We start from the raw sequence: 18,073 nt of genomic DNA, 5'->3' as shown, positions 1-18,073 counted from the left end.
ACTGAGATGATAATTTTTGATCTTCTTTGGATCATTTTATTTGCTCTCTGTAGCACCAAATATAACCAGCCAGTAAAATAACTTATGAAACATGTTTAGCTTTCTTCATCATCTAATCATCTTCATTAAAAAAAAAAGCAAACAACAGAACCAAGCCACCATTAATGAAATTTATGTACAAACCAAATACTATATTTATAATTCAAATGCACATTAAATATAGGATTCCTGCTGTGTAAGATGACTAGAACAGTACAGAAAAACTACTATTTAATATTCTATCCACACTCCAAAATGCCCTTGCACAGATATACTCCAAAACACACTTAAAAATAGTAATGGAGACTTAGGAAAACAGCTTATAAAATGAACAGGAAAACAAAAAAATCATTAAGTCTTTTAAACAACGTAGAAGTGGCAAAAAGCAGGGGGACAAGTCAACACAACTCTTCAAATACTCAACACATTCTCTTTAAAGAATGCCGGTCTTACACATCAAGTTAAAAGGACCCTGGGGTATCCACTTTCTCTTATCAGAGTACCAATCTTGGAAGGGGGGGGGGGGATTTAATAATTTGAAAGAAAATGTGGACTATTTAGTATTTCAAAGGTGTTCTTGGAGACTAGACCTGATGCCTGTGACTAAAATGGTGTAGCTTTTCTGCACTCGTTCATAAGTCTGCAATTGCAGATTCGTTACTGATACATAAACCCAGTTTAGATGAAGCATAGCTAAACCAGGGTGGATTCAGTTTTCTGAGTTTCTTCTTTTTTCCTTCCTTCTAGTATTAGTATCACTTATTTTACTTTGCTGTGCAGAGATATGGTAAGACATATTGACTAGCTTTTTTGTTTTTAGAAAACAGGACATCTATCCACAGCACAAATCCACAGTTAAATAATATCTACTGTGATGAAGTCTTTAAGTATGTTTTCCTGTCTAGAATGTAAAAGATAGTTTGGCCAGTGGCTTGTACCACACAAGATTGTTTGTACCTTAACATATATATCTGGTGTATGAGTATTTATACATTATATGTATAATGTAATAATAATATATAATCTATATATTTTAATATATAATAATAATTATAATTTGGTTTACAGACATTTAAAGATATATACATTTATTTATTTATACATTTATTTTTTAAAATGGAATATAAAGTAAGCCTATACTTACATATGTAAATAGCTGGTGTATTGATATTCACATGTATAGAAGAGATGCTGTAAATACACTTTCCTCCACTTTGCCAATAACAAATTTGTAACTATAATGAATCTCAGATATTTTCCTCAATTTTGGCATCCTTATATAGAAATGTAATAACTAGGCAGCAAAATCAGAGGTAATTGGTTTGTTCTAATCTCATTAGGGCTGTAGAAACTGTTCAATTAATCCTTGCAACAAAGCATGTTTAAGCAAGTCATTTAAGAGCTGATTAAGGACTGCATTAACTTTGGCACATATTTCCTTCACCCTGTAAAAAGATAATCTCTTTTAAAAATCTGAAATATCTAATATTCATAAAAATTTTACTTTCAAGTGCCTCAAAATAAAGCACTGAAAGTATAGAACAACAGGTGATTACGCAGCCAACACTTACACAAAGTAATACATTTCTTCTGCCGTAAATGAAAAGATATCAGGAGACTTCTGTGTTGCCACTGCATTGCAGTATCCTTTCCAAATGCTTGACTCTCAGTCTCCTATCATATCTTCAAAGTAAGCTGCTAGTTTTCTTGATTTTGTGTTCTAGAGGTTCTACACTGGATCTATTTACACAGATACAGGATTTATTATTGCATAAGTGGCAAGACTCCTTCCCAGAAGAAATCACTTAGCAACACTAGCAGTTTTCTGAATAGTCACTAAGACCCCTGAGTCTACTTGTTTCTTTGCCATCTTCATAATAAATTAAATTTCTGCACTCTGAAAACTGAATATATGTGTGAATGAAGACACGGCTTTCCCTTAAAACCATACATAAGAAGGGAAAAATGACAAGCATACAGAGACACAAGTAGGACTTCCTCACTTATAATATAGTTATTCACTCTGCATGTGTGTATCTATAGCTAATCTACAGCTATATATCCATTCATAATGGTTTTTTATACTGGCTTTTTAATTACATGATTCTTGGATATTGCCAGGCAGTGCTATGCATCAGTGTTACCACACTTATGGTATATGATATGGTGTACTTATATAGTACTGTAGCTCTGAAGCATGGTTGGACATAAATTTTTATCTCTTAGGTCATTATGACCTACAGAAATTGAACAGTGCAAAAAGAAGATCAATAAAAACTTGAATCTCAGTAAGTGATCACTTTATTTTCAGTGTGTTTTTAAAAATTGAACTTCTGTCTTTCTTTGGACCAGATTCTCTCAACCATTGTCTCAGCATCTTTTCAACTCTAAACATTTGAAGTTAAAGAGTTTTATCACTGCAAAGGGAAATCTAAGGAAACAAACAGGATGTATAAGTAGAAAGATTCTTCATCCCTCTATTTTGTTGCCCAGAAGAATATTTCTTATTTCAATAAGATCAAAGAGGACATATAACTTGAACACATACTGAAGTTAAAAATTAAACTCGGGATACTTAATGATCCTATGGATTAAATAATAACTACTTTGTTTAGGACAGATAATTTTATAAGTCTTCTAGATAATTCTTCTAGAACTTATTTCATTAAACTGAATTTTGCTATTGCTTTTATTTTGCTTATTCTCAGTAATGAGAGCAAAATCTCTTCAGTACATTTGTAAAATAAAAAAATGTACTATTAATTAAAAAATTTACTCACTTGAAAGCAGTCTTCTGCCACTTCAACATCATTTTGGGAGGGTGGATAACCTTCATGTGAAGAAAAAAAAGTAGACAAAGTTATTTTCTTCATATTTACCACTTACTGCTTCCAGTTATCCACATCATCTCTCAACATCCAGTGATGATTATACAAATATTCTTGTTTATGGTTTTAACCTATAGATCACTGCATTTAAAGTTGATTTAGTAAGCATGATTTATTTCTACACTGCATTTTCTATACTGAGTATTCCTAGCCACACTCCTCTCTCTTGTTCCCACCTTCCTTATAAAAGCATTTTCAGTGTCATCAGCAGTCAGAAGCAAGGGAGTATACTCCTTTTAATGTAGCACTTTGAAAACTAAAGACAGATCATTTGGTTGGCAGGAATGCACACTGTTTTATTTTGCTATAAATTGGCAGAAATTGAAAGTGTGAGACCCTAAGAGAAGAAAATTACTCTCATGTTCTCTAAATATTTGTCTTGAAGGGATATGGATTGTACCAACAAATTTCCAAAGCAGTCATTAGAGTATGTCAAAACCATTTCCCCTCAGAAACATGCTCCTCCCTTCATTAGTAGGATAACACACATAAAATCCCTAAAGTTACTTTTTACAAGCCTGAGATGTTCTTTCAATTCAACAGACACATGTTCTCTTCCCTCCCTGTCTCAATCCAGCAATACATTTATCATATTTTCAGCTTAGAATCTAGGCTTGATGATATCTTTCAGTTTGCTCACTGGTTTCCACTAATTCAGTGAAACTCTGGAACTTCATTCCAGAGTGGGCCATATTGTTATCTGAGTAAATTCTTCTTCTGTTTCTAAAAAACCTGTCCTCAGAACCATGCTGAACACAGAACTACTACTAACTCAGCTGTTAGTAAAAACTAAAACTATTAACTGAAAGTATGTGTAGATAAAAAGAGAACTCAATAGGTCACAAATTATTCAACTTCCCAGCTTATCCTACAAGAACACAGGAGTTGCAAAAAGCTTCTAAGATCCAAGTGAGAGAATATTACACTCCAGCTTCCTCCATTTCTTCATGTCTAAAAGAAAGAGGCAATGCTTTATTACGTAGGGATGTTTCAGGAAATTACCTAATTAGTGTTTGTGAAACAATTTAAGACACTTGAATGAATGGCACTTTAGAAATGCCAGAAGTACTATTACCTATTAAAATCCCGATATATATAGTTTAATCCACATCCTTAAGTACTGTCAATGAAAATGTTACACAAAGTGCTTTGACATCTTTTTTAGTAATGACTCAATATTCATCCCCCCCACCAAGTCTTTCACCTGAAATATGTACCTTGAGAAATATCCTCTACTGCTCTCCGAATACCTCTATCAAATGCTCTTGCATCAGCAGGACTCTGAAATGTGAGGCCAAACTTTTTGTCATCAATCTTCCAGTGGTAAAAAGTAGGAGTAACTTTGTTGTAAACAAGGTCTTTCTTTAATGTGCATTCCAAGACCACCTTGCAGAAAGAAAACAGAAGGAAAAAAATATCAATGATGAATATATCGAATTTGTGAACAAAAGGTAGTCTTTGTGAACTAAAACATACATCATAGAGGTCCCTCTTCAAATTTCTTCCTGCTACAAGGATGTAATTTTAACTTCATTTCCATTATGAATTGTTCACTATCGATTGCTGATAAATAGTATGGGTTGAAGACACTATTTGTTTACTGAGTCAACATTCCTGTTCAAAAATCTCATACCTATAAAAGAATCTCATAGCTGCAACAACAAGTATAGACTTGGTAGATGTTCAGCAAATGAAATAGGTCACATCCCCCAAAAAAGTATTATGTGTGCTGGTATCAAATTTTGCTGTATCACTGAGATCTACAAAATTTTTTAGCACTAGACTAACTTCATGCTGCTTTCAGGCAGATTTTCAGATTTCTCTCAGAAAGGCTACTAGACAAGTGAAAGTAATACAAGAGAATTCTTTACAAAAAATGAGATTAATAAAATCTTTATAGTGCCTGCACCTAGACAAAAATACATTTGTGTATTGTATATAAAAAAAAGTAACTGCAAATAATGAACAGAAGTATTTGGCTACAAAATCATTAGAGGTATATATGTACATTCAGTTCTAAAGCAAAGTCACAGTCTTCACACTGAATCATAAAATGGTTTGTGTTGAAAGAAACCTCAAAGGGCGTCCAGTTCCAACCCCCCTGATATGGGCAGGGACGCCTTCCACTAGACCAGGTTGCTCACAGCTCCATCCAAAATGGCCTTGAACACTTCCAGGAATGGAGCATTCACCACTTTTCTGGGCCACCTGTTCCAGTGCCTTAACACCCTCACAATAAAGAATTTTTTTCTAGTATCTAATTTAAATCTACCCTCTTTAAAATCAAAGTCATTCTGCCTTGTCCTGTCACTCTATTCTCTGTTAAATAATCCCTATCCAGCTTTTTTTGCAGGCTCCCTTCAGGTATTGGAAAGCCTTATCATTTCTCCTTTAAATAGACTGGTTTTAAAACTATATTTGCATTTTTATTTTACTGGTAAAAATTATTTTAAGCAGCATTGTTGCACTGAGCATTTATTGATTAAAAAAAATCAAATGTGAACAGGAAAGTATGGAGGGAAATGCATTGATCTGCTCCCACTGCAGTATGATGAAGCTCCCAGTAAGATATGTCTCTCTGTATTGGTATTTGATGATGGAGGCCTACACTGACTGAGAGATGAATGAGGAATTTCAATATTCTATCATTTCATTGATGTACTTCTAGAATTTTTTCATTTTTTGTTTTGTTACATACGTGGCTTTTTAAAAGAAAAAATAGGGAATTCCTCACAGAATATGGTAAAATTAGTTAAAGCACAAACAACAGCAAAACCCCCTCAAATTAATATATAAATATATATATATATATTTGGGTTATTCCTACATATTCTTTGCATTCCTCTTCTCCTTTCATTGTCTAATTATTACACAGGCAAATAGGTTTTTTTCTCTTGCACTTCATTATTTATTCCCCCTACAACCCACCAGTAATCATCTCCTCTCAACTGTTACTGCCTTTTACCTCTGCCTCTAAAAGGATAATAATCTATCTGCACATATAAACTCCTTTAGCATTAATGTAATTTTTTGTTTCTCCACTCAGATCTCCCTAAATGGTCAACAATATGTAGGTAAAAACGCTTACAAGAAAACATAAAAAGGAATCTGTTTGCTGTAGGTCTGTGGGAAAAGTTGTTGCAGGAAGAAAAAAAGGATTATTCTGCAGTTCTAAGGTGCATCAAATAGTTCTTTGTTCCTCTGGATGATTTTAAACTTGCTTCCTCTTTCAAAGAACAGTTAAAAAGGAAGGCTTCTCACACCACTGCCTTTTCTAGGTCTGAGAGCTCTTTAGGGGGAATCGCTAATACATTAACAACAACTATTTTCAGTCTATTTTGTGTGCCATGTCATCCAAAACATCAACAAAAAGTACTGCAAGCCTGATTTTATAGCATTACAATGATTTTCTGGTGCCCAAGGGATTAATCCAGATTACTTCACACTGAAAATTCATACCCAGTAAAAATGTTACCACTAGAGATGAAAACTGGATTAAAACTTCACCACTGAGTAGAAGTTAGGGTTTTCAAAGACACACAAACCAAACTAGAAAATTCCCAAACCAACTCCCTCCAGCCCAAAAAGCAACACTCACCCCCAACTTCCAACCCTCACATATGATATAACAAGCTTTGATTAACAAAACAAGTAAACATCCCATCCAACACTGTAATTGTTTTCAACTTGATTCAAGGAAACAACACATTTGAGGGAGTGACACTGATTTTTTTCCCCATTCAAACCTGTATGAAAACAAGCTGCTTAACACAGAAGATATAAGTGAAAAGGCATTGAAAAGGGAAAAATATGTTGCATTAAAATTAAGCAAGGCTTGATTCCTGCCCTACCCGAGAGAAAGCTGAAAAGCTATGGGTCTCAATGAGCAGTGAGACACAAATTTATAAACATCCAGCACTTCGATAGTATTTGTTACACTCAGAAATACAAAAAATTGCAGATCAGATTAAAAAACATACCAACCATCCCCAGAAGCATTTTTCTCTCCCTGAAACACTTCTATGCTTTGCAACAATAGTGAATTTTTTAATTGTAAAACTTAATTTTGCCAAAGGCTACCTTATACTCAAGCATGTGAGCTATCATGAGGGCTGGGGAGGGAGTATCCTCATACACATATTCTCCAAGGCCTGGAAATGGAAACCAAGCTTTTTCAATGCAGTTATATTTCAAAACTCCAATTATTTTTAGTGTGCTTTGCTATGGTTCAGAACTCTCCATATCATAGGTGAAGATCATATACTCTTCCACATCATTATCCAAAATATGCACTCCCAAACCTTCCCCAAGATCTCCAGGGATAAGCACAGCAAAAGCCTGAAAAATTGTAAATAAAATGCCTACAGCTTAACTAAGTTTCATTTCCAAAAACATCCCATGGGTTACTGTTCTGAAAGTTTTCTTCATTTGGAGACTTAAACATAAGACTTCCATACAAATATGAAACATCTACCTTGGCACATAATTAAAAATGTTGCAGAATCATCAGACTCAAGACAGAAGAAAAACAGATCCACGTGACCAAAATTTAAACTCTCAGAGCACAAATATAGAGCCCTATTTATGCTCTATGTCTCCTGTTATTTATTTAAAAGCTCCTTTTAATATCTAGATGTCATTAAATGTAACAGTAATGAATTCATTGCTACTCAAAAATACTTGTTAGCCTAATGTTTCTTTTCTCAACTCTAAAAACTAAATTTTTAAAGATAATAAAATCTATCTGGCTTATGTGGATAATATCAATCCCCAGAGTCAGAAATTTTCTACTTTAGCACTTAAAATCCAAATACTTTTAAACAGAAATGAGTATTGAAGATATGACATCATTATTTAGAGCTTATTTCAGAAAACAAACAAACAAAAAAATCCCAAAACTTTTGCATTTGATACAAATTTCTATCTTGGTAACAGACTCAATAATTGCACGTTTTGAGATCCTGGACACTATTGTACTGTTTTCTAGCTGTACTTTCAAAGCTTACAAGAGAACATGTGAGATAGACAGCCTCACTGTTTCTCATTCCCAACCCAAACCTACAAACTTACAAACACACCACTTTTCAATGCCTATTCTGCTTTACTCCTGGGAACAAGCAGCACGACCTGAGCGGATTCATGCTACAGAGTACATGAACCCCGTGTCACAGTAACCATTTGACAATTATTCCACGCATACTTTACATTCAGTTCAAAAAAGAAGATGATGTACTGAGTTGTACTATAGCCCATCAGAATCAAACTTCCCTCAAACTTCAAACACAATTTAAAAAGTAAAATATTAAGTTTGTAAACAGCAGATTTTTAGAACAGAAAGGTATTTCTATTCAGTTTTAGCTTTGTGTCTCTTCCTTTACACAATTAGTTTTCATTCAAAGGAAAGATTTTAAACTTTGTTACTCCTGATTCATGATCTAAAAGATACTAGTAATATTTTTTTCTCTCCTTTAATAAAAGGAGAAAAGTCTGGAGAAGAAAACAAACCAGAGAAGCCTATTAGACTTTGCATTCAAGAAGGTAAAATTCCCCAAAGCCTAAAAACTAGAAAGTTTGAGCCTAATATGTGCTTAGCTATTGAGATAGAAGAGAGCTACTGTGAACACATTGAAAGAGAACAGCAGATCTGACCAGGTTCTGAGGGAGTGCAATTGTTCCAAGCAGACTGGCTGGAGCCTGATCTAGGAAGGTGATTATAATAAAGGGGGAAATGTGTAATTATGGGAAAAGTCTTCATGAAACACCCTTACATTCCAACACAAATCTAAACAACCTGTGCAAACTAGTGGGAAGCATTCTCTCTCAAATTAATTCAATGGAGCCACCAGTTTGATTTTCATCTCAGATAACTAGGATGCTTTTTGTGAATGCCACAAGATGTTTTAAATAGCTGTGTATGCACAAAAATTATGGAAGTTTACATGTAGATTGAAGCTGATTCATAGAAGGGCTGACAGCAACCTGCCCCTCAGGTCTAAAAAGAAACAAGATGAGCCCTCTCCAACAAGGATCTTCAATATTTTGATGTTGATTCCGGAGTATTTAATTTATGCAGCTGACTAACAGACTGAGATCTATTGTTATAACTAAATGCCTTCATAGCCTATAAAATACATGGAAAGATTGGTAAACTGGAATGGAACTGCAATTAGGGGGAGCAGCAGCAACTAAAGCTAATTCCTCTTCAGTATAACCATTTAATAGGCATCTGGAAAATATCTCCAGCAAACATCTCATCTATAGATTTCAAGCTGGTTTAGAGAAAATTTCACCTTTCACAATCTGACACATTGGTGGTTAAACAGTTATACTGGCATTATGATTGCCATTTATCTTAGGTAAAAGCTATAGTTCTGAACTCCATTTACTTTCTAACCTAAGATATTTCAAAACCTATGCTTCCCCATGACAAAGAAAAGTGTTCCAAGTTCCACACTCTAGGTTTTCATGTTAAGGGAATTTCTGCACCTTTTCTGGAAGCTAAGCCATTTCACAAAAGAAGAGACTTATTGGCTAGAGAAAATCAAGATATAATCTTGATTAGAAAGGTATTTCAGCAACATGTGACTTTAGAGAATGTGGGGAAGTTTTGCTTTGTAAAAATGACTTTCTCTTTTAATCCACAGAAGTGTTTTCATAAACAGCTGTGTGTACCATGCAAAAGTTTCAGTGAAATGGAAACCATGGTCCAAGTGACTTGTAGATATTACAGCAGATTATTAATTAAACATTCCTGAAGACACATGTACTCAAAGCCTGAGTAACTGAAATGTTAGAAACTGTTTAGGAAGCTTTAAAAAAAAAAATTGTAACGTCTTTTCAAATACAATGGCAGAGCAACCAACTAAACAGCATACTACTAACTTCAAAGATTATACAGCCATTGAGATTTACCAAGGGCATTCTAAAATGAGACTTAAGGGAAGTTGGTGCACAGGAACAGTAGATTCAGCATAACACTTCCACAACATCTGAAGATTATCAAAATATTTGGTCTCAACTCAATAGCAAATACAGTGGCTTCCACTTTTACTTTACTTTAAAATAAATATATATAATTATTATGAAATATAATAGTCACCTGTCACTTCCATTTGGACTAAAACCCCACTTGTTTGACTTCATTAAAGAAAAGGTTAAAAATTGTGCTTGAACAGTGAATCCACAGGAATATCCTAAGAATGAATGTAAAACCATTAACCATATTGAAAGCATAATGATCAGAATAGTTTTAGAATCAGTGACGTGTCCAACAGAATTTCTTGTTCAGCGCCTGCTATCTTCTGCCCTTCTAAATAAGCGTCATGACCTAATTTTGTCATCACATTTCTTAGTGTAGGATCTTGTTCTTTCTGTGCCAAGTGGGGTCTTGTTGCATTCCATACAACTTGGTTGTTAATTCATTACTCATTAGCTGTTGCTTATAATTGCATTAACTGAAATCTGTAGAAATACATGAATACACAGTGACTTTCATTCAGTTATCAATTAATTACTGGTTCTCCAGTGTTCTTCTCCACACCCTAAATTTACATGTTAGTTCCCTGAGTTTTATTAAATATACACAGGAGAGATGTGCGTCCTAGCTGCACTTCTTCTACCTTTTATCCTGTGTTTTTGAGAGGCTGACTTCCAATAGCAACTTCCCATAACTACAGCAAGATTGCAATCTTGTTAGGTCACATTTGGGGGGCCTAAGTACAAGAAGACAGATGGACACAGGATGGGACACACACACCAAAAAGCCAAAACCAAAACAAACTGTTCAAGACAATAAATGTTTGGAAAAAATATTCAAGCTAACATGAGCTTGACTTTAGACAGGAAGAGGAGGAGAAACATTTAAAACCTTCTACCAGAAGTGGAAACAAAACAAGTCTTGCCGAGGGGAAATGGGAGAGAGGACACTGCAAACAGATCAGGACACTGATGACTGGACATCTTCATATGCATGCAGGCAAGACATTAAACCAGTCTCTACTTTGAAGCATTTTATTATTCTCAAGGCAAGCTGTGAATATTCCAAGTATTAAGAATTAAGAAAAAATTATCAAGTATCTCTAAATGCAATTAAGCTTCTCAAAAAGAGCCTTGACAAGACTAAAAAAAGTTCTAAAGGGAACTACTGCAAAGTGAGGAAGGAACTGCAGGTGCACGTAGCTGTGCGGGAACACAGGGTACTCTGCTAATTGCGCTACGCCCCACTGAAACAACTGAGTCAGCACAATTTCTATTTATATGCTCTCTTCCTACAATAGTCACAGTCAAGGCAGAAAAATCAGCAGTCCTGCCTCAGAGGAGAAACTGGTGTGCTTGAGGAAGGGTCAGCAGTACAGTATAGGAAGTAATTCTATCTTTTAAGCTTACAGAGGAGTCAACATTCATTTGCAGAAAATAATAAATTCTTGAAAAAAGTCATTAAGATGGAGCTTTTGTGCATTCTCTACTTCTTTTTGTTTCCACAGTAAAACACAGCCCCTTTCAGAAATCTGTTTGCCATACAAGTAACCAAGCAATCCTTAGTAAGCCCATTTTGTCTTCCTTAGGTCTACATGTAGAAATGGCTGAGATCCTGCACCAGTTTTTCTTTTGCGAGGCTGATATTCATGATGCCTCTTACGAGACATTTATTACTGGTATTTTATGTAAGGTAGCTGATGAATTAATACTGTCTATGTGTTCATCAAGCCAGGTCAATTCTTGGACCTGTCAGCTTCATCTGTCTTCCAATACAAAGTTGTTCTCATGTAAAATGGCTTCTTTTTATCATAGCCATATTCCATAGCTAACCAAATCACTACTGAGCAATTCCACCTGGTTTCATGTTCTTAATAGAATTCTCATTTCCAACACTCCTAAATGCAGTATCACTGCTATAGGAACACGATTTAACTCTAATCTTTCATTGGAAGAAAAATTAATAGCAAAATTTTTCCCAATATGGATGGAGAGTTCAAAAAAAAAAATCAATGCGCTTGATTCTAGAAAAGCAGAATCAAAACCAAATAACAGGCTCTTTTGGTACACAATCACAGATACAGAGAAGTTCAGCAGCGCATTAGACTGAGACTACAAATTTACTTTGTAGTTTAGAGGCAATAATAAGCAAGCATCTATACCTATGCCCCATATAGTTTTATATCATCTATTTTAGTATCTCTATTAAATAGATAGAAATTGTTACCGTTTTATCCCTGAGTCGTTCTCCATGGATAAGAAAATCAGCACAGCTATTCTCTTCCTGGGGAATGACTTTGAAGACTGTGACACAGCTTAGTCCACCCCCTCCAAGTGGTAACCATCCACCACTTGAGTCATCCCGGGTCATCACCACAGCTCGCACTCGTGCATAACTATTACTGAAAGAGAAGCAAAAGAAGACATTAGTTTTCCATGAAGTCTAGTAAAACCTAAGCCAAGTTAAAAACAAAACAAACCAACAAACCCACAACCAAGATCACAATAATTAGCAGTCTTTCCACAAACATCACCTAGAAGAAAACAATTTAAGATCACCCTCTAAAAAATGTTCCTCTATATTTTTGTGCCTTTATTAGGACTTCTCAGAGGTCGTGATTTTTTGTAAAGAGGCTTAACCAGAGAACATAATTGACAAATCAAAACTCATATTCTTCCAAAAACTTTACACTCAATGATCTAGCTAGAGGGCAGGAAAGAGAATATGAACCAACTCCTGATTTATTTTAGACTAATCATGAAGCCAGTCAGCCACCATGAAATTGCACAGAAAAGAGAATAAGAAAACAGAAAGAGGTCAGGCCTTCTGTCACTGAAATCTAAACAAGAGCAGGCTTCTAGCCAGAAACTCTGCTTCCCTTCATCCATCCCTCCTCCCCATGCATATAACTTGTTCTTTGCAAGGGCAGGTCAGGACACACATGGTGGGGTTTGAAAACAGGACCAGTTACAACTACTTAAGATCCACATTTGCAGTGTCTACTTGCTGCTTCTCTCCTGTATTTGTATCGTGTGTAAAATTACTGTAACTTTACAATCTAGCATTTTTCCATCATTTAGTATTTTTATAAAATAAACAAATTATTACCATGTTGTTACTTAAAAGCCAAACTCCAGAGTGTTGGAAAAAGAGGTTTTGGTCACTTCCCTCTTTCTCTGCTCTTAGTTTTTTCTTTTAAATTAAATGAAAACTTTTAGTTTTGGTTATGAATTTGCCACTATATCACTTGGAAAACCCCATGGTTTGCCAATGATAAGAGGCTACATTTGAAGTGCAGTTTACTGGATGAATGTAGCAGTTGATGACTGAACATTTCACTACCTTAAAATAAGGTGTTATCTTTTTGCAACATATTCCTGATTGAGGGTTTAAGTATTTATGCCACTTAGCACCAGTGATGTCAAACTTAAGGGCTGAAGAAGAAACATTAGAAGAGATCAAAGTTGTTCCTTCTGGATTTGAGATAAAACTATTAATGAAGCTGTTGCACTTTTAAAAGATCACTACTTTATTTCCAACATCCCCCTGAAAATCCCAAAAATAACAAAGGTAGGCTTTTTTGCATAATTAATATGTTACATTCTCACACACATGCATGATTCATAAATATGATTCACTTGTGTGCATATATATATACACACACACATATATATATATAAGAATTTTGCTGCAAGCATGTAAAGCCCAACTACATAATGGTTTGTAAAATGGAAAATTTTATAAGACTATAAATTTTTAGCTTGTGGGCAGCTGTATTTAGTTTGCTGCCTCTGAGCACAGCCCCCTCCTCTCTCTATCTCACAGTTAAAATGATGTTCAGTCAACGTTGCTCACCATTCTTTACCAACATCTTTCAGTAAAATACTCAAACAGAGCTGAGAAATATAATAAAGAAAAATCCAATCCTTCCTGGTATGCATCTATCACAATTTCAATACCTGCAAACACAACTGGCTGCATCTCAATGCCGAATAATATTACTGAAAGTTGAATCATTTATTCACTGGTCTCCATCACTGTGTTTCACTCAGAGCTAAGGTCAGACTGCAGTTGTGCACTTCATACACAGGCAGTCTCATCCCATTCCTCTCAGAGGAGCCTCTTCTGACAGAAACTGAGGACACCAGGACTCTCCTCCAAACCAGTAAGAAATTGGATGTAACAACTGGTTAAGCCTAAACACTGTCTTTGTATTCTCAATTTAAGTGAACCACAAATTTAGCTTTTAAGTTTTTCACTCTATATTTGGCTGCAAATCTGAATATTAGAGCTTTTATTTGTATATCCCCCAACTGCAGCAAGAATTCAGTTAAGGAGAACTTCCCTTAGGCTACATGAGAAAAACCTACAACATTAATTTTTTCTTAAAATGGAAGTTCACACTCCACATACATTTTCTTTCCAAGAACTGCTAAGAAGCAAAGACAGAGGCTTAAGCTACTTCCATTCAATAGAGTTTTCTGTCAGTGTTGGGGCTTTTCCCCCTGTCCTACACTGAGATGCTTAGTCTGGTCTAGTTAACAATCTTTAGATTTGCTTCTCATATATTCCAAATGAATGTTTTAAACATTTAGCCTTTCAAATATTTTAGAAACTACTATCAAATCCACTGCATTAGTGCAAAATGACATTCTCCAAAAGGTAATATTTAATGAACAATCTTTTAAATTGAAACTAGCCTGTTTCAATTCAATAACCATCCTGTAGATCCATATAACCACCCTTGTGGACAAATTTTGTACTTGTTAAAATGCCAAAGTCTACAAAAAGATTTTTAGTTTTATGTTTCTGTTGGTGGTTGTTTCAAAATGTTTTTTTTTGTATTTGAATGGAACTCACAATTGGTAACAAATATAGCTATTTTTAGCAACAACACAAGCTGGTTTGCAATTAACCAGAATGCAGCGGCAAGACCTATAAATGATTCCCATTTCCAAAATCCTCTGCAAACACAACAGGATCTGCATGTCACACTATTGGCACTACAAAAGCACTTGGAAGTCCTGTATCTGTAAGGACTATAGCCCCATCTACTCTTGGGAACTTTAGAACAAATGGTTAAACTGCTGGTGTACCTTAGCAGTGGGAAAGAGGGCAGACAAGGCTCTAGTGTTTTCCTAACACAGCCTAGGGTTTTTACCTACTCTTGCATGTTAGCAGCTCTATCAGGAATACCTCAACAAAAGAAAAGCCAAGCAGAGCAATCAGTTGAGCACTGCTCTTACAAAGCCTTTTACCAAAGCTACCACAAGAGTGTGAAATGGAGCATGAAGGCAGCATTGCAACAGCAGGTCCAAAGCTACTGTACTGCCAACCTTTCCTGAGACTCCCTGGTTTTGGTTGTGGCCACTGGAAATTCTTGAGGCAGAGCAAGGTTTAAAGGAAATGGTATTCTGGACAAAGGAGCATGCTGCTTTCTTAAAGTCAGTACTGAGGTTCAGTAAGACTGGGGACAATGACACTTGAAATCCAAGATCTTTTACTTTTTAATAAAAGATGTCTTTACTTTTTAATAAGTGAGGAAACAGATCTTTCTAACAACTGAGTGCCTCAGGTAGGAGATAAGAGTATGGTATTATAATGTGATTAAAGGGAATTATAAATTGGAATAAAGGAGAAAGAGAAAAAAAAAGGTTATCTACACTGTTTTTTCCCTCTAGCAGTGAAGACTTACTGAAGAGTACAGCATGTGTCTGAGTACTATAGCTAGTAAACCTGAAACAAAGCAATTTTAAGACAGCATAATAAATATGTTGTGTGAAGTTTCATTCTAAAATTATAATCAAATGAAGATTATGATACCAAAATCAAAACCTGAAGTGGGGTGAATTAAGCAGTCTAAGAAAGCATTAGGGGCAAAATCAAAAGGTTATAAATCATAAGTGGACAGGAAAGATATGACCTACAGTCCTTGTGTGTTTCTATCACTGCAATGCTCTTGGGACCAAACTGACTTATAAACTGGATGACTAAACCATTGTGCAAGTGCAGGAGGCACATCACTGGCCAAGAGGGACCTTCAGCTCTGCAGCTTAGGAACAAACCTGCTTTTGGTGGCTAGGGAAGGAACACAATTGTAAAAAAGGGGAAGAGATGCTGGGGATAGTGGGGAAGCAGCCGTCTTGTTGCTTTACATATATTTTAACCTAGTTTCAACAGTATGCAAGTCTTTTCTCTCCTAATTCATATTAAACATTGCCATGCTTCTACTTACACTGCATTTTGCACATTTCTATTTTAATATGGGACTGAAAAACAAAAGTGATTTCAGAAATGTTGCTTAAAGTGATTGTATTGTAATTGCAAATTCTTTTTTTTTTAGTACTATACAGCTACTACCATTATCATCGAGAAACTTGAATCTGCAAGTGGAGTTATAAACTGAACCATAAGAGAAACTGACTCTTTCAGCTTTGGTAAAAATATTTAGAATTAAAATTTCTTTCAAAGCTGGAAAGCTGATCTGAAGAAAAGGACCTAAAGTTTCATTTTCACCAAGCCTAACACAAGCCAAAAACACGCCCTAGAGACAAAGGAGGCCAACAATTACACCAGCAGGTCACAGAGGCCGATCCTCTGTCTCTACTCAGCCCTACTGAGGCCACACCTGGAGAGCTCTGTCCAGTGTTGGGCTTTCCAGTACACAAGAGACAGACCCTGGAGTGGGTCCAGCAGAGTGCAACAAAAATGATTGAGACAGAAGCATCCATCATATGAGGGAAGGCTGAGAAAGCTGGGACATCTTAGGCTGAGAGAGTTGGGACATCTCAGGCAGAAGAAGAAAAGACCTGTGGGTATCAGTGTACACAAACAGCTCAAGGGAGGATAGACAGTGCAAAGAGGAGAGACAGAGGCTCCTTTCAGTGGTGCCCAGTGACAGTGAACACAAACACAGGAAGTTCCATTTGAACATAAGCAATCACTTCTTTGCTGTGAGGGTACCTGAGTACTGACACAGGTTATCCAGAGAAATTGTGGAGTCTCCATCCTTGGAGAGTTCCAAAATCCACCTGGACACAGTCCCAGGCGAGCAGATTTAGGTGACCCTTCCTTGAGCAGCAGGGAAGGTGGCAATCGGAGATGTCATCCAATCTCAATTATTCTTTCTTTTCTTTAGTATCATATTTCAAAGCACACCAATTTCACTAAAATACAACTTCATAAATACAATCCATGAATATATGGGTTAATTTAGAAGAATTCATGATACTTTGAAGCAAGAGTTGTCACTGTGCAAACTGCTATTTAAACACTTCTGACAAGGCTAAGGGGAAAAAAAAAAAGGCATTCTGAAAAATCATGACACACTCTGCTATGAAATTGCACTATCTTTGCTGGCACCCACGTAACAGCTCCAGGCTGGTCTCCAAATGTGAAATGGTCATGGATCAAGGCTCTTTACCTTTGACTGGTTTTACACACATACTTTAGTCCCTCCAACTTCTGCTGCAATATACTTTTGTGTTTGTATCCTTACCAAAAGAGCATACATTGGCTTTTTATGGTTCTTCTTATCAAAGTAGCTTAGCAGAAGACCTTATAATTCCCAGCTAGGGAAGTGCTCAGGAGTACATGCATGTCCACATACCAAAAGGTACTGTCAGACCACTAAGCTAAAGTCTCTTTTACTTGCAGATAGCATTTTTTGAATATTGACTCAACATAGAAAGAAAAATAATGTCACCAATACCAGATGATCTTGTCGGTACACTGCTGATGTTATAAACCCTTTGTTACTAAAGGTTTAGAGAATGAGTGCCACTGACACAAAATATTAATGACTTACCTAAAACAGAAGGAGACGCAAATGTAGCACAAGTGCTAAAGAAGACATCATTTACATCAAGAAAATGTATGATAGAGTATGTTCTGATTTTTTAATGAAGAGGATATTGCTATAATAACAGCTACTAAATGAGGCTTTGCTTAAAATGTCTGTTACCTTCCTCCTCTCAAAACTATACCAACAAATCAGAATATACACCAAACTCTTACGCTGGTAGAATGCAAAACTTGTCAGATTTTCTCCTTTAAAAAGAGGCAAGAGGTATTCCTCACAATAAACAGCAAATGTGCACGGCTACAATGCCTAGGAAGTTTATTTCTTTGAGGAGCTTAGCAAGAAAGACATGGATTTCTGGAAGGAACT

At 35.7% G+C, this 18,073-nt stretch overlaps 1 protein-coding gene across 1 annotated transcript in view; it reads right to left on the bottom strand.

Moving 5' to 3' along the window:
- SPRED1 (sprouty related EVH1 domain containing 1) overlaps positions 1-18,073 on the bottom strand; it is a 61,770-nt gene that overhangs the window by 15,379 nt on the left and 28,318 nt on the right. Inside the window, exons 2-4 of the mRNA XM_063160485.1 lie at positions 12,130-12,304; positions 4,145-4,313; positions 2,820-2,869 (exon numbers count right to left, since the gene is read on the bottom strand). Of these exons, the coding sequence (XP_063016555.1) occupies positions 2,820-2,869; positions 4,145-4,313; positions 12,130-12,304 (394 nt within the window). The remainder of the gene's footprint in view (positions 1-2,819; positions 2,870-4,144; positions 4,314-12,129; positions 12,305-18,073) is intronic.

The sequence above is a fragment of the Melospiza melodia genome, chromosome 6, assembly GCF_035770615.1.
Source record: "Melospiza melodia melodia isolate bMelMel2 chromosome 6, bMelMel2.pri, whole genome shotgun sequence".
Taxonomy (NCBI): domain Eukaryota; kingdom Metazoa; phylum Chordata; class Aves; order Passeriformes; family Passerellidae; genus Melospiza; species Melospiza melodia.
The sequence above is the reverse complement of the archived record's forward strand: the minus strand, read 5'-3'. Positions and strand labels throughout refer to the sequence as shown.